At 39.5% G+C, this 18,304-nt stretch overlaps 1 protein-coding gene across 8 annotated transcripts in view; it reads right to left on the bottom strand.

Moving 5' to 3' along the window:
• Positions 1-18,304, bottom strand: part of LRP1B (LDL receptor related protein 1B) — a 546,211-nt gene that overhangs the window by 328,555 nt on the left and 199,352 nt on the right. For all 8 annotated transcript variants that reach the window (XM_083841828.1, XM_083841833.1, XM_083841832.1 and 5 more), the window contains 2 exons: positions 4,397-4,516; positions 2,819-2,947 (listed from right to left, as the gene is read on the bottom strand). In XM_083841828.1, coding sequence (XP_083697954.1) covers positions 2,819-2,947; positions 4,397-4,516 — 249 coding nt within the window. The remainder of the gene's footprint in view (positions 1-2,818; positions 2,948-4,396; positions 4,517-18,304) is intronic.

The raw sequence follows: 18,304 nt of genomic DNA, 5'->3' as shown, positions 1-18,304 counted from the left end.
TTTCACCTTAGAAGAAGTCATTAACTGCTTCTTTATTCAGGAGAAAAAAACATGGTGTGCCCCCAGCTGTTTCGATACCTATTTTAACGTCCTTCCCAAAGGTACTGTGCAGCTAAAAGTTTCAGGCTCCAAAGTTATGTAAATGAGCCGAGGAAGTAAAATGCAGGCTCTAATGAGGGATGAACCTCCCCACCTTCACAGCCAAGCATTTGGCTGCCTGAAGGGTAGAAAAACAGCAGCTTGTGTGAGGTGCTCTGCAAATTGTACCTACCGTACCACACGCGGCCAGGCCGCTGTGCGGGGATGGGTTTGGGGCCTGTGGAAGAGGCCGAGGAGGCCTCCAGAGGCCGCCTGCACCGGGACAGGGCTCCCGCAGGCCACAGCTCCCAAACTCAGCTCCCCTGCTCAGCGCCTTGGGAACTGGGCCTCCACGAGTTCCCCCACTTCTCTTCTTGTGAGGATTCAGAAACCTCTCACTCAGGTTACAGAGGCAACAAAAACGTGGCGCAGGGCTCGTAGTTACCTCTTGTGCTGTACCTAGGACCACGGATGGCAATTTATATTCGTAGCAGATCTGCTGTTATTAACATCAGAAAGCTTTACATAATGCCTAAGCTAACTTAAACCTCTATTGCTTCTTATCTTTCATACCTTTTGCACACAGAATATTCTTTAGTTCATTTTCTTTATGAATTTGACAACTGCTTTTGTCAAATGCAGACTAAATGGATAGCTCGCTCTTTCCATCCTTATTCTCCTTAGGCTTTTTAAGGAAATTAAAAAGTTGATTATTTTTTCTAAAGGCTCTTTTCCCTTTTTTTCCCTTAGATACAACCTTTTCCCTGGATTCTCTTCTACTGGTCCACATCTGCTTTGCATGCTGTCCCTCTCTGGATGTCACATTCCAGCTGACGACTTCCCAGTGTTGAGTGAGCATTAGAATTACTTTGAAGTCATAACGCTGCTTATACATATCAGGATTGTACCTCTCCCCTTGCTCAACAGGATGGAATTGCCCAATTTCTGACCTGTGATCCATTACACAATTTTAGATACTTTCCGGCAGGACTGGCTCCTCGTTGCTTGCTCCCCAATCTTTTTTATTTTATTTTATTTTATTTTATTTGTGCAGGGCAGCACCTTGCTTTTGACCCTGCTTGAACCTTATCCTACAAGGCAGCAACCTGTGAAAAGCAGTTTGTATCATCAGTGAAGCTATGAACATGAATGCTTAAGGAAAGCTACATCCTGGTACATGGAAACGTCACTATTTTCCACACTGTAAACTGTGCCCTGTGAAACAACATAAGCTGTTACAGGTCACTATAGCTCTTGTAGCGTTCTCTGCTAAAAGCACCATCATCACTGTGCCAGGAAGTTCTTTGACCTCTGTGCTCTATGAAGAGTTTAGCTCCACTGTTCAACATATTGATAACTGAATCCAGCCTTACTTCAGAGAAAAATTATGATTACACACAAAACCAACATAACGAGCAACACTCATATCTGCGCAGTGCCGTGATCTTGATTTGCACTATACTGAAGTGATTTCTCTAGTTAATGACTAGTGAGCCCATGCTGAAAATAACAGAAAAGATGAAAACTACCATAAAGCAAACATGACAAAGCTCTAAGAAAGACAGAAGAATAGTTCTTCTCTGTTAATATATGATCTGATTTATTTCAACAAGACCACCAAGACATTGACACCTCATTACAACACTGAGTTACACACTCTGCTGGATATAAGAAAGGAAATTCAAAGGCTCATCTCAAGCCCAACGCTGGCAACATGAGAATTTCCTGACCTGGAACAGTGATATTGACTTTTATGCAGCGGAGGAAGAAAAGCATTAAAATATTTTTACTTTTCGTGGTCTTTCTTATCTCACAACACTTATCTGTGTATTAAAAAAAATAAATAAATAAAAATCGCTCAGCCATGTTGTGTGGAACTGTATAAAACTTCATACAAGCAGTACAAGAACATGTAACTTACTGGTGCTCAAGTCAGAACATACTTAGCGATGTTCTTAACTTGAGGTAGCCTCAAAAAAACAGTGGACCTTCACATTTTATGATGATAAAATAGCTACAAATAGAAGTACTCGAAAAATATATAATAAACAGCTTTATACTAGGGTGTTGAATCATCACGGATGTAAAAACAAACAAACAAAAAAAACCAAGAAAGTGTGTTTTTTTAATATAAAAACATTGTTAAGTCAATGTGCTGAGTATGAAAATACTTTGTACAGTATCGCTTCATTAAACAAAATTCACTAATTTCCTCAAATAACCAATTTATTATTGCTACTGGAACCATGCACTAAGTAAAAAGAAAAAAAAAGTCTAGTGTGAATATGTGTATTTTGAAATTCACCTCGGGATATTACAAGGACAAAGCAATCTCATGCCTTTTTTCATTCTAAGGGTACAATTACCTTGTGATCATTTCCTCTGCTTCCTCACTACCTCTGCTGTCTTCCCAGAGTAAACAGCTTATTTTGTTTGTGTGAGGAAAAACCTTTGATTTATTTATGAAGAGGGGAACTGGGGACTATTGTAATCTTGGCTGAACTGAGTATTTCACTTTAATTAATAACAACCATATAATAACTTCTAATATTTCCCTTGGAGTATTGTCATAATATGTGAAAAGTTGTTCTAGGGTTGTTGTGTTGTTCTTTGCAATACAGTGAAGGACTTCAAGTCCATATCTTCCGTATGCTCTTCTATCTATATTTTCATATATATTGTCTATACAGGACCAAAACAGAAATTATTTTCATTAAGGTAAAAAGATGTTAAAACTTACCATTTTTGGCCTTGCAAGATCTGTTATCAGGCTGAAGTACGTAGCCCTCCACACAGCTACAAGTGTACGATCCATCTGTATTTATACACATCTGGCTGCAGCTTCCATATCTATTACATTCGTTCAAATCTAAAGGGACATTAATGAGATTGTTTAAGGATAATAAATAAATAAATAAATAGTGGAATTTAAAAAAAAAAATCTAAGAGAAAAGTTTGATCCATTAAATCATTAGGGCAATCATTATGGTATTTACGTATTCCCCTTCTCAAGCCATGACCTTATCACCAACATTGGCTGTTGAAATTACCCCAGCAACCAAACAGAAGGCCAGGAGTTCTTGAGTTAAACTGCTGTTTATTTTTAAAGTTAAAACCTTCATTTGTTCAATTAGCATCCAATGTCTACATCATGTTAGGGAGACATCTGGACTCTTGTTGGTACTAGAGAACGCTTGTATTTAAAATTATAAGGGGTTGTGGCTGAAACAACATTTCAAGGGAGAAAATTGATTATCCTTCTCAACCTATTTGTGCTGGAAATGTCTTACAGTTCCTTAAATGAACTTTCACAACTTCTACATTAAACCATCATCCACTACATCAAAAACTATATATTTCTCTAATCTAAAGAACAGTTTTCTCAAGTAGGATATATAGGCATAATACCATAAACTCAAGACATGCTATTTAACAGTGGTTGAGGGTTTAAGTAATAAATTGACATTTTAAAAAACTGCTGTTGAAATTATTTCCTCAGATATATTTTCAATCACGAAACATGACAACCATAGAACAAAAGAACTTAGAATAAATTACATTTATGAAGAATCTGGCTTAGCACTATTACGTGTAGAGGAGTGATTGGTAGTGAGCACATACATAAGGCAACAGAACTCCAATCTGCTTATAAAAATAAAACAAGAAACAAATACCTGGACAGAGAATTAAAAAGTCATATATTTTAAAAATGGAAAAGAACACCAATTTCAGCCCACATTTAATTATGCCAAAATAACATTCCCTGTTAAGTTGTATGATCTGGGAGGGTTCATTTATCAAATTCTAATCTAGATGTGACTTTATGGGCATGAGGCGAAATGCTGCAAGTGTCCCCAGGTCTCCTAGCAGTGAGGTCTGGAGAGCGGCTCACACAAACGAGCTGTAGGCTCATTTGAGCAAAGGAAAAGAAAAGGAAAAGAAAAGGAAAAGAGTGCCCAACTCCTTTGGTCAGGCTGAGGATGCTTTCATCCCAGTAAGTTAGGAATAGCTGCTGCTGGGGCATGGGCACAGGAATATCAAGGAGTCAGCAGGGAAGTCCGGACCCTCATTATGGTGGGGGGCTCTTTCCCTCTGCCTGATCCCACAAGTTCGTGCTCATTCCCTGATGAACACCACTGAAGCTGGGAAGGAAGCTTGTGAGCACAACAGTTCATCCATGCTCACCAGCCTTCTGTTAGCCTGCCTGCATGGCTCCCAGACCCAAGCTGGCAGCCCACCACTGTTCCCTGCACCTGACAGCCATCGAGGAGCCATTAAGAAACCCGTGTGTCAATCCTACAGCATCTTTCTTGTTTACCTGTGCAGCTTCTGCCATCACTGCTCGTTTCGTATCCATCTCCACAGTAGCACCTGGTGCCATTCCTGGTAATGGCGCATTTGTATTGGCAATTCATCTGTTGGCACTTGGGTAGCAATTCTGTAAATAGTATTATTTAGAGCAAAATGTTAATAAATGCTAATTTATTATTCCTATATCACAAACTTTAACAACATATATATGCATATATATGTGTGGGTGTGCAAATGCACCTCTCAGGAAGGAAACACCATCACCATTTTCACTAGCTGTTGTTGGAAATATGACATAATACATTGGGAAATGCTTGCTTTGAAAACTGTATTTTGGCAAGATAATAAATCAGCATTCCACTTCTACCAAAAGTTGCTCACAAATATATTTTCTAGGTGTACTGTTGTTCTTCTTAGATGTCTCTTTTTCACACATCAGTCATATTTAAAGCAATGATTTGGAAAAAATAAAAAATATTTTTTTTTAAAAAAAAGCACCAAACCTCAAAAGAAAAAAAAAAAAAAGGTTGTAGTCATAAAAACCAACAAAGATTATGAGAAAGATTTCAACATCTTTGTCTTCCCTATTTGTCATATCAAGTGATCTTTTGAAAGCTTGTCTTGATTTACTGATACGCATATAACCTTTATAGTAATCAATGGGCAGGTATTCTGGCTCAATAATTTAATGTTGGACATGTGCTGTTGGATAAACACTGGACATAATGTATGTCATTACTACTGAAGTCCTTCATAGCGTCTATTGCTTACACACATACCATCAGTGCAAGGCATGATGCTAACAGCTAGAAGAAATATTGTAAAAATATACACTAATGATTTCCAGAACGTAACAACATGAAAACAAACTAAAAAAAAAAAAAAAAAAAAAAAAAGAGAGAAACTTCTCAGCCCCAAGCTGGATGAAGTATATCAATTATTCTGCTAATCAAAAAAGAGTATTTTAATAAACAACATTTTTCCCTACAGGAAAATAAGAAAACGATTGTGGAAAACAGCTGTAAAAGCTTATCTGAAGATATTTTTCAAAACTACATGCAGATGGATCAGAAAGTAACCCAAAAATGGACAGAGAAAGGTTCTGTTGTAGGGTTGGATTCAAGTGACTGGGAATGTCCTGAAGAAAAGGAGAAGTCTGTAGTTTAATATGTGGGCAGTTTTAATCTGTCTGATCATTATTCATCAAGCTTTACTGGGGTCTAGGGTGAAAATTAATATGAAGAAGAGTCAGCATCAGCATCTGAAACCTGGGGCTGCTGGTGTCAAAATAAAGAGGACACTTTGGGAGAAAAGTGGATGTGGCTGCCACCCAAAGTTACAGCTTACTGTACTGAAAGAAAAAAGAAAAAAAAAAGAGGTGTCACACAATTATCAGAGGATATTCCCTAGAATTCTACAGGCCACACAATTCGGAGAGTGACTAGAGGCTGATAAATCATCTACTGTCCAAATCTGCCCATTTGCTAAGCGGTTTGTGGGTTATTTCCCTGCCTTGTGTGCCCTTGTGAATAGGAAGGTAACACATTTTGGCCGCAGCTTGCTTTGTTGGCTTCTTGTCCCTAGTCCAGTCCTTAAATCTATTACATCCTTCCAAGAACAAGTCCCAGTCAGAATGCAAACAAGGAAATTTCCCCAGAGGTAACCTGAAATGGGGCCGCATGCCGAGGTGTGGAGCTGGAACTGAGGCTGATTATATGCTATCTGTTTATTTAATATTTCTATCTGCACAAAATCGACATATACATTTCATTTTCTAAGCAAACATGGATCGACCATCCTTTACAACCTATAATTTTCTTCCTCAAATATTTGTCTTATGCTGTGCAGCCGGTAGCTTTTACCGGATGATAACTATTTGACTCACAAATGGGACTTGGCTTGTTTGCACTCTTTTCATAATGGATACAGATAGCCAGCAGCTTCAACTGGAATAGCGGGACCTGCACACGGCCAGTAAAGGCTGCTGGAGAACAGCAACAGTAAATTGGAAAGTGAGATCCATTAGAGGAAAGTGAATAAAAGCAGCCTATCTGCTCCTTTTTTTTTTTTTTTTTTTTTTTTTTTTTTTTTACAGAAACTGTTGCATTTCATTGATTCTAAATTATTGCAGTATCATGGGGATGGCTTTTACCAACAAAGCAGTTGCATTTTCTTTACAGTACGTATAACTGAAGTACTGCACATAGCCCATTTCTGCCAAAAATATTTCTTGTCACACATCTCATCCCTCCTTCTTTCCACACAGTTCTATTTTTCACACCGTCTATCACAACTTTGCTGGTGTCCTCATCCCATCTGCTTTGCTTTTAGAAAGGGATTCTCCGAGACGGTACTCTGCTAAAACTGCCTCCACTTGCACAACTCCTTACGCTCACTTGGGTATGAATGCTGTCTGATCAAGTTGATCTGCTGATCAAGTAAAAGATTATTTTCAAATGAGTTTTCTCAAAAGACACATTTCGTAGACCCTGTCAATAACTGTTTAAGAAAGTTAAAACTGGAACAGGGAGAAAATCCAAATTTCTTCTCTCATTTTAACCAGCTCTGACAAGAAGCAACTTATGGTTTGTCTCAGGTTTTACACTACAACTACTTTCACCAGTTTTCCCAGCCGGGAGTCCTTCAGACACACCAGACTTTCCAACAAATCTGCTTAAGAAGAGATGCCGACTGCCATATGTTTCTGACTTTAAAAGTTAAACCCTTTTCCCTCCACTAAATTATCAGTCAGATTATTACAGCAGCAATTGGCCTCCACTCACAGCTAGCGTGCAGAGCTTCCTTGCTGCCTGTCTGACAGACACCTCCGTGCCCCCGAACATTTTTGCTCTACCGCTGATCTCCGAAACCTGCCAGGGGAATTCGCGAGCGGAAAAACACAAAATACAACAACAACATTGAGGGTAAATAAATCTATTTTCTATTTTACTGGCTTTTTTGTTTTCTTCACTTTAAGTAACTGATCCTGAAAACCTTTGGGGAGAAAATGGAGTTAGCTTGCCCCTGGAAACGTTTGAAGTATTGAAGGACATGCTATGGCAGACAGGGTGTACATTTATGGTTTGGTTAGATTTGTAGCAGACTGCTTGGGAAGAGGTGAGGAGGCAAAGAAAAATCATAAAGCAGTGAACATCAATATTTCTAATGTTCCAGATAGGAAATGTAAAGAACGGGGATCCTCATTTCTTGTCCTTCCTACCTTGCTTTAGGATTAAGTAAAATTCTGTTCCCACTCTGGTCTCCCTTTCTGAACGTGAATTGGTTTATGAAGTACGCAGGCAGTGAAGAACGAGCATCACCAAACTTTCCATTTTTAACACAGCTACAAAAACCTGTATTTGTCAAAGCGCAGTATTTCTGCTGCAAGATTTAAAGGAAGAAGCTAAACGGAGGGGAAGCAGCAGAAGTAAGCTTTAAAGCTCACAAGGAGACCCACAACTCAAGACATGGAGCTGCAGAGCAAGGCGAGAGATTTGCAGAGATGCAGGGTAGCGCAAGTATGTGAGTGCCTTTAGGATGCTCTATTTTCCCCAGGCCTGGGTCGTAATGCCAACTCATCCTGCACTGCTTTAGGTCTTTTTCTTCACTGTTCTCTTTCTGCCCCCAGAGACATGCAGGGCAGCATTTTTGTCTTCTCTATGTCCCATGGAAGAACCTCTCTAAAGCAGAGCTCCAGCTCTACCACAAAAGCCCCCCTGCTTTCTCAAATACCCCCATGTCAATCTCATGCTGACTTTGCTATTCCTCTGACACCCGGGTACCAGGCCCAAAGGAGAGCAGTCCATCAGGCCAAGACGCTGCTGATAGCATCTCCCCTGACATGATATACCTTTGACAAAGACTCAGAGGAGCTGTAAGCTTTTTGGAAAAACTGCTCCCACAGGATTTCATAGTAATAAAATCCTGCCTTCATTTATCCCTTCTGTGTTCAAGGAAATACACTGCTAATCATAGTTCATCCGAAAGGAATGATATAAGGAACTATCCCCTCTTGCGTGGCTTTTTAATGAAGGAATTAACCGATTGATCTGACTAACCTTTTTTTCAGTTCCTCAGCTGACACAGGGTTCACACCAGGTTCACACCTGGTTCTTAAACTTACATGTTTTGGCTGTTTTTAGCTTGCACTTTCTTAATTCTGTATATTTTTGGGCTAGGAGGGATTGTCGAACACTAGAATGGATTTAAGAAGATGCCTCAGTGAGACTTCCCTTTCCTGAGAGGATGGAAGGGGACTAGATTCGCATCCAGCAACATGTATTTAGATGCCATTATTTTTAGTCACTTTGATGATAATAAAGCCTTTTGGCTGCAGTGGGTTCCCAGTTACATTTCATTAGTGCATGCGTAATATACAAATCCTGTACAGCTCTTTTTGTAATAATGCTAGAGTACAGACGACATCCTAGCACCCTACATTAAAATTAGCCGACCACACAGTGCTGATAAGCACCAGTGATACAGAGCCAGATTAAGTAAAAGCAATTGCCTGAAGTTTGTGGTTCTAAGATCAAGATAATTTGCTTAGGGAACAATAGCAGGGATTCTGCTGTCAGTTTGGGACTTAACAATCTGAAACAAGGGATTCTTGTCAAATAGTTTATCAGAGGATGGCTGTGAGCTACCAGCGCCATGCTGCCTGTGGAAAAAGCAAATGCAGCTCTGGGAGCATCAGGATGTGTCCTTCCCACAGACAAAGCCACAAAGACAAAGGGCCAGGACACCAGTGAGTCCTTTTCTTGCTGAATGCAGATGTTTGTGGCTGTGCCCACCCAATGGGTACCTGGAGGATAAACCCAGACTCGAGCAGGCTTGGAGAGGGGCTTCAGGGACTGGCAGGGGAACAGAGAGCTGCAACCTGAGGGCAGACTGCAAGTTTCTGTGCTGGTTAGTGTTGGGAGAGGAAAACCACAGGCAGTCATGAATATATCAGAGGATCAACAGTGGGGAAAGAGAGAGTATTTAAGCTAAAGGGTTATTGGTGGAAGTACAAAGGGGTATAAATTGTTCATTAATACATTTGGGCTGAAAAGGAGAGGTTCTCACCTATCACCATAATCAGGCTCTGGTACTGCTCTTTGAATGGAAGCAGCAGGGACAGAAAATAAATGTTTTCAACACGGATCATGATAAATTCATGAAAAATAGCATATGGAAAGGCCCCTGAAATACCAGACACTGCATTCATGACCCAGGAGGTTCTTTCTGTTACTGTATTCCTCAAGCAACACACCATCTTATGCTAAAATATCATTTTTCATTGCGGAACTAAGATTAATTCTTTTTTTCCTTGTCTCTGAAACATACCCAAAGGAAAACTTATGCGAACTTGTTACCGAATTAGTCTTCTAATTGTACTCCACACGCGTTCTTGTTTCTCTTAAATATTCAGATTCTTTTCGGCAGCTTTGTGTTTCATGAATATACTTGATCTTATCACCGTGTTATTCACTCAGCTTTTATGATTCAATATTCATACACTGATGTCTAGACTGTCCTTATCACGCATATGCTGTAAGCCTTATTTTTCTTTTCTAGTTCATTTTCAGTTTTTTTATTTTTATTTTTTGAAGTACAATTCTTTTTATATATTAGACCCTCTAATGCAATTTACCCCAAGTTTTTTGTTGTTTTTTTTTGTTACACAAGATAAAGCTCTACAGTTTGCTTCTCTGACAGAAAAGGGTAGTTTGATTGATAGAATTCAATTGCTGGATTGAAATAATGCAGCCTGTTTTTAATCTTACATTCGTTGGTCATTTTATTGGCTTTGACTATCATACCATAAAAATATGACAAAAGTATAATGATCTTTGTCACGCTCCTCGGCCCATAACTCTGTTATGGTAGATATACCACTGAGAAAGAGATTTGGAAATCTAAGATAAGATTCATAACCTTGTACTCCTGCTATGGGTGACCCCTGCCAAAGTTCAGCATTGAAGCAGGAGACAAATTCAAAACAACATGTAATATGGGGAGGATACACAAAAAACCTTTAGGCTAAATAAATAAATAAATAAATTCCTGTACCTATTTTCTGTTTCGGGTCAAACTGCAGCCTCTGCATTTGGGCACCAGGTGTTTGACTGCTGCTTTGTAACTTGTGATCGGGAGGCTTGGGAAAAGACAAGACTAATGCTACTTTTTATTCATCCCCCAAATAACCCACCCATTTAGAAACAATTGCTAGAAGCCTTAAAGACAGAGACATTTACAGGTAAGGTCTGCAAGCCAGCCTCCAGGTGCCCAGCCCCAGAGACCAGTTAGGCAGTAAAGGTTTTCCATATAGTGTGCACACAAGGAAACAACCACCCCGCATGGTAACCTAAAAACCTTGCACGCTGAACTGCCTAAAGGAAGTTGTAAGCCCTGGGTATAACTGAAATCCTTCATTTTCCTTCACAGAGCTTAGACATCTGAGCCTGGACTGCTCAGAAGTAACTCCACGTGCTTCAGCTCCACAGTGCACAATCTTCTCCTAAGGCTAGTTTGAGAACGGCGCTTCGCGCTGGGTACCAGGCTGCTCCTGAATTTTCCATAAAATAGTTACTGGATAAAAGATATTCATAGATTACAGTATTTCCACCCTTTGCCATTGCTATAATCATCAGGCAACAGAGTCATCCTCTGAGGTGCATCCTCTGAGCCCACAAAACCCAGACTTCCTGCGGCACTGATTCCTCACAAGGACACCTTCCAGTTCATACGACACAGTGAATGGTGGGTGCATCCTGCAGGGGAACACTGATGTGCTGTGAGGTGCGGATAGCCCAAGGGCCGAAGGCACACCTGGGTGTTGCTGGGTCCCATCTCCTGGGCAAGTGCCATAAGCACAAAGCTGTCCTGTAAAAGCTGGGCAGCAGCTTTTGTCATATAAATTGTCATCAATAAAAAAAGGGTGTCTTAATCATCCAGTGTCCATCCCCGTCGGTACAAGTCTCCACACTGGGAAGCCTTGGTACAGAACAACAACTGACACAGAAAATTTCACCTGAAAGAGTGAAGGTTTCTGCCCAGTATAAGCACTTGTTAGCATGGTGGCATCCGGATTGTACTTCGTAAATTCTACCTGATTTATCTCAGCCCTCCGTTGGATCTATTTTCCCATCACAGTCTATGCTGGCACATAGACTGTTGTTGAACAACTTAACGTATTATTTTAAATACACATTAAAATGTATTTGCCTATTTTATGATTAGAAGAAAATTACACATCTTGTTTAATGAACTTGTTGTCTGCTCAAAACCAGAAGTATCTTACTGTGATTATTGTTCAGTGAAAATGGGCATGTCTTGCTGAGTAACAAGTGATTAACAAGATATTATTAAAAAAGACAGATTTCCTTTTCTGTCATCTCCAACCTAATGAAATCAGAAAAAAACAAAACAAAACAAACAAACAAACAAAAAAAAACAAGGAATGTTGCAAGAAGAATAAAACTTAAATAAGCAAATCAAATCTTCCAAATCCACACTCCAGTCAATGTTCCTTTTCAGAAGTGAGAATATCCATCTTCAAAATATTACCTAACAGCATCTTGGCACAATATTCATGGATAAATTTATTTTTCAAGGATGTGCTATTGAAAATTCTTCCTGCCTAAATCTTGACCTACAATATTTGGCTGAGCTTCAAAACAATTTGTTTTATGTGGTGCTCTTCAACCATAGCATCGCAAAACATTTGAAAAGATGAGATCAGCAGTAGTAGGCATGTAGTAAAATATTAGCTTCACCAGTGGAAATGGCTCATTATTTTGACCTTTTGCTGTTTTAGTTATACCTTGGCTGCCACACTCAAGCATAAGCATAAGCTAAGGAGAAGTACACCTGAGAAAATTCAAACTGGGCAAGTGATTTCATGACTAAAGGGATGAGACCATGTATATGGCTATTAATCTGGATGCAAGCTATAGATTTAAAGAATATAGATTTTAAAGAATACAGACATTTATTTAATTTTGAATAAACTGGTATATAGTTTTAGGTATTTTCACAGTATTGAATACATACTGAAGCAGGTTCAGTGACTTACAGAGAATCATCATTAAACTACATGTGTCTAGTGAGGTATCACAGACACTTACCCGAAGCCTGACAATACTGAACATATTCATTAATAAAGCAGAAGTGAAAGTAGCAACTAACAAAGTTTGTGCGTGGCAACAAAGATCAGAATGGAAAAACTACAGCGAGGACCGGTGGTTATTCAAGAGCAGGCTACCTGGGCTGCTCTGCTTAGTAATCTGGACCTAGTGAGCTAAAATGCATTTACTCATGGTTTCTCATTTTTGTTAGTAAATTGCATTTCAGTGCTTGAGGAATGCTTGAAGAGACGAAATGTAACTTGGTGGCTGGGGCAGAGCAGTCTCTGGAATGAATAAAGTTAAGCCCAGGGAGGCTCTGGAGTCTCCATCTGTGGAGACGATTCGAACCCAGACTGGACACGGTGCTGGGCAACTTGATCTAGGTGCCCGTGCTTTCACCAGCTAGGCACTCCCAAAGGTCCCTGCCAACCTCAGGGAGTCCGTGGGTCTCACAGGCTGTCCCTTCCCTGCAAAGATCTGCCACCATCTCTTCGTCTTGCAGCAGCCTGAAACAGGGGAAGAGGGAAGAGGCACAAGTGACTGCCACCTGCAGAGGGCAGGTGACAACGGGAGGAGAAGGTTAGGATGGGGAGCTTGGGAAGAGCTTTCTCTTCCCTCTCTCCGCCTGCAGGTGAGACGGTGATGGGAAAGAAGATTGGGCAGTGGCTGCTCCCCGTGGAAGCTGCTATCTCCTCTCTCTCCCACGTCTCTTCTAACCCTAACTTCCCTCCAGCAGTGACAGCTGCACAGCATTGGCAGGACGCAGGAGGCTGTTCATCCTTGCACGGTAAATCTCCATTTCTTCAGGCAAAGCATACAGCATGTCACCTTCGAGACTTGCACAAGTCAGCTATCTACTTAGGTGATAAATAGAGCCAGCTCTGGCATCTAAATTCAACACAAAGCAAAGTCACAAACCGGGAAAAAGGAGTTTGCATGCTCTTTTCACCAAATGAAGGGAGGAAAAAAAAAAAAAAGGATTTAAATTTCGTAGTGTGAGATCAACCACACTAAATTGCAGTCTTCCGTGTGCAAAAGCAGTTATATATTTTATAAGAGGTAATACATAAGCTTACTCTCTGATGAAACATTGTCTTACACTTCTGCTTCTGAACTATCACTCACTTTAACCATCAAGTATTTCGATGATCTTATTCAATCTAATATTTATGTACTCAGCCTTATTCCACATTTTGCTGATGTTAATTTCTTATGTGCTCAAACACACTGTTGTTACATCTCTGAAGCATTCATTTTTTAAATTAGGCTTTATACTTCTTTGTTTCTGTAAAAAATATATAAATATATACACACAAATTTCTACATGTCAGTAACACCAACCATTTACTGCAAGTATTTAAGTAGTAATAATTTTAAGCACTCTTTAATAAAACAACCTCAAACTAAAAACTACTCAGTGAGTCTCAGAGTGCTCTGGAAGTGTTAATTAATTAATAATTGAAGCCCCACAGCGTTCTGTTGTAATAGCGACCCACTACAACATTAGTATAGGTTCACTAGTGACACCCGTTCCTGTGACTCCAGCTATCTCGCCTAGCCACTGGGTAACAAGGACTTAGAAACAAGTGGAAGAGGTGTGCCTGTTCCTGTAGTTTTATAAATGGTTATGATTTCCAGCTCTACTTGATGGGAAGCCAGATCACCCTATGTCTTCATCGCTGTTCAATGTCTGTCTTAAAAGAGTCTCTTGTAGATGACCAATACATCTGCCCTCCTCACACAGCCCTTCTCGTTCAAGCACAATTGTGTTAAAGTCCATATACATTAAGTAATAAAAATTTCATATAAGTTTGTTTTATGGCATCATATAACACCTGATTTAATAGAAATCTTCTTTGTTAAAATGTACTTCAGTGCCAAATTCATACTATATATCTAAAACTTTTTGTAGCAATTCTGATGAGAGTTTCCTATAAACATAAGGAGAATATTTATATTTTGAAATAATATTTATTGAGAAGCCATGGAGTAGAATGAAAATTTGTTATTAATGCACTGAAGTAAAAATTTCTTTTCAAATATCTTCAATGAAGACTCGTGACTGAGACCACTGTTGTCAAGGTAGTGCCTGTTGCCATTTTATGCTAATCAGTTTTTATCATACAGTAGACCAGGACAATGCTCTGAAGGTTTTTAGGTGGTGTGTTAATTACGAAGGAATTGTGGAAGGCCCTCCACACAAGGAACCTTTCTGTTCCATGAACCCAAAGGATAAGCTACAAAGCAAGACACCCACACTGCTCAGAAGGAAGTGACCAACACAGTAGCTCTGTGAATTTTGGTGTACATAGCAGGACTTGTACTGCTCCAAAGCTGATTTATATCCAGTGACTACGGGAAGATACTAGAAAGCAGTAATCTGTAACAGCAAGTGATGCTACAACCACAGACCCAGATCATCACATGAGGTCTTAATTCATCCAACCTCAGTCAATTACCTTGTACAAAATGCTTCAGCTGAAATTCTTAATACTGCAATTCTCACTACTGCTATCTGTGCCTAATGAAATCGATAGAAAGTGTTTCATTTATTCCTAGTGGCTGCTAGGCTTGGACCTTATGCCATCTCTGCAGGCAGTAATGTTTAAACCATTGAGCAAGGTGAAAGAAAGTAGTATTCTGATGTTTTCCACTACTTGGAAGACACACTTGAAGGCACTGTAAGTCTCACCAATCTTCCTGGTTTAGATTGGCTCATCTTTGCCTGCATATCACTAATGGTCATGAGTGCCTATCGATCCCCCTCAAATCAAGCAAGGTTAATTGCCTGCTGCTCCTTGGCTTCCTTTCAGCCATCACTGATCACTTTCTGATTACCTGTGGTGAGATGCAGGCAGATGGTGGTCAACTACATATTATTTTAAACAGACATAATTCACAAAAGTGCTATACGTATGGATAACAATAATGTGTCTTGAAGACTGCATTATACATTTATGCTGTAGGGCACTTAGCTTGCTTGCTCCACTGGATACTCGGCTTAATAAAGACTAAAATTCCATTAAGCAATACATTTCAATAAGAATGACTTTTACTGTTATCTAACTACAATGTACTGGCTTCTAAGTGACCAGGTTTCATTAGCGAATAAACTTGGTGGAAATGAAGTGTCCTGCAAATCAGTAGCAGAGGTTAGAAAAAAAATAAAATAAACCTTACTGTATTTGTTCGAAGATAATTCAGAAATGAAAAAAGCAAAAAGCAAAACCAAAACCAACACTACTTAGGATTATTAATATCCCATATTATTCCACGTGCATGTACCTTTGAACAGTGGAGCCCAAGATGAGGTATCACAAACGTGTGCAACTCACATTTATCATGCACTAAACCCATCTGGACAGGAGCTGTTTTTCTGCTTTCAGCTCTGATCTGTCTTCACAGTAAATTGTTGATAAGTCTTTCATTATATTATGACTCAGAATAAAAATATTTTAAAATATCCAGCCTTTATTCAAAATAAAATCTGCAAGACTGCTACAGGCTGCTATGAAATGATGGTATCTACAAGAGCTCGCTCTCAGTAACAGTCACAGATTTGGAAGAAGATGCATGCACGGAGTAGAGGGGTTTTAGCTGGCAATCTAAGTCACTGCTGCAAGAAAATGGGATGGCAGTGTTGCCAGACTGACTCTTAAATGAGCAAAGCAGGATACAAAGCTTTCACGGAAGCCTTAAAAGTGTCCATCGCCCAGCAAGTTGGCATTCTCTGTTGTGTCTCAAACACATACAGCCTAGCAGATGCAATGCCACTTTCCCCTTAGGTAGCACACAAAGACATCTTGGTCCTCCTCTGGCTTGACAGTTTGTAGCAGAAAAGGGCCAGGTTAGCCTGTGCATTTCTTCTGTTGCCTCAGCTAACACTGCAGATATAATGGTGCAGTAGAGCTGGAAATGATGTGGGAGTTTTAAAACATTCCAGAAAGGCCAAAAGATTTTTTTTTTTTTCCTTTTCCTGATACTGGAAAAAAAGCTAGCATCTTTATTTACTTTGCTCACTTCTCAGTTATGTGGAAAAACATAATTAAATCATTTTGAAATCATAAAAGACACCTATAATAGCTTTTTCCAACGTCCAATTTCATGCCTCTTCATGGAAGTAGTACCTCTGAAATTACTTCTCTTCATGAATACAACTTCACTTGATAGATAAAATCCTCAAAAAAATTGCCAAGCAGAAACCTCAGGCTCACGAGGCAGTGCCTGCCTGGAAACTCAGCCAAGGACTTGGAACAATTACATAAAGGGATTGAATAGCAACAGATCCCGGAGAACCAAACGTGTGACTCAGTAACTGAATTTTTTTTGTGTACACAGCTAAAGCCAGTGAAGGATAAGAGAGAGGACTTTAAGCTAGAAGTGAATTAAAAACTAGCAGCAAGGAAAAACTATACCAGAAAAATAAAATTCTTACTCAATAGGTTGTTTTTTTTTTTTTTTCCTAGGAGACAGATATATGGAGTTCTGAGCTGGGGCAGGGGCTGGAATAAGTGACATATATTTTTTTTTTTTTTTTTTACAAGTCCCATTTACAGCGTCTGCCAGCTAAAGAGGCTGAACCTTTATATTTTTCCCTGCAGCATGCAGAGTCAGGTTGCAAGATGGCTCCTGGAGTGGGTTTGTCCCGTTGGAGGTGTACAACCCATGACAAATGCCACACGGAGCTGTACGTTGCTGCCAGTGTCTGCAAAGATTCACAATTGCCAATTCTCAAAAAAAAAATAATGTTGCCAATGGTTTTCTTATCATTTTACTTCTCAGGGTGCTATGAACCCATGAGCCTTATCTCATGCATGTCTGTGAATGTGCAGAAATGCAGATGTTCAAAAAAGCTAGAAAATACGAACCCTCAAATCCCAGAGCCTAGAAAAAAACTGAATTACACCTGCTCTCCTGATGTCTGTTTGGCATTTTGTTTTCATCTCACCTTGTATCCAACTAGGATTATTTAGCTGTAACTTTTCTGCAAGAACTACTTATACCTACAGTGCCCACTGAAAACATGAAATTAGCAATAACCTTGTAAAGTACGGTACTGTTTCCAACCATTTTACCATGACTCATCTTTCCTCATTGTTTTTCTTATATCTTACCCAACTAACGAGACTTGAGCCTTTGGCAATGTGTAATTGATTCAGCGCTGACGAGATTGAAAGCAACAGAAACACAAAAATTGCTTTTCATTCATTATTTCATTTAGCTGTCAGTCAGTCATCTATCTAGAGCAGCAACTCGCACTGCTCAGAATTGCCTATTAGTATTGCTCATACATGTCACTGACCCAGGCAGAGATAATACATAGGAAAGCTTAATCTAATTTTTCCTAAATATTTTCCATAGGACAAAGCCATCTACTAATTTGCATTATGAGTTCCCCAGCTGTTGTTTCGGTACCTTTTTTTCTTTTTCAAAGCCTTTCAAGTCTCTCCAGCCCCAAGTAAAGCCCATCCTCTAAAGCAAGGAACTGGTAAGTAGCATACTCCAGTGATGAATCTTCTCTCCTCTATGTATTTTTTAATGGTTGGGTAAAGGTTATATTTTTTTTTTTTTAAATGTAACTTTATATATTTGTACATGTATATGAAGAGGAAAACATGCAGTCTTTCACAGGAGAAGTCATTTCCACGTTTTATTGGTGGAGCCAATGTAAATGAACGCCATCCTCACAGCCCACCTCTTTAGCTTCATTCTCTAAGGCATAAGGAGAAAAAGCTGATAAATAAGTTAATATAACACGATATAAAAATTCTCAATACCAATTTCAGCATGCCATAGCCTGAGAT

The sequence above is a fragment of the Anser anser genome, assembly GCF_964211835.1.
Source record: "Anser anser genome assembly, chromosome: 6".
NCBI classification, from domain to species: domain Eukaryota; kingdom Metazoa; phylum Chordata; class Aves; order Anseriformes; family Anatidae; genus Anser; species Anser anser.
The sequence above is the reverse complement of the archived record's forward strand: the minus strand, read 5'-3'. Positions and strand labels throughout refer to the sequence as shown.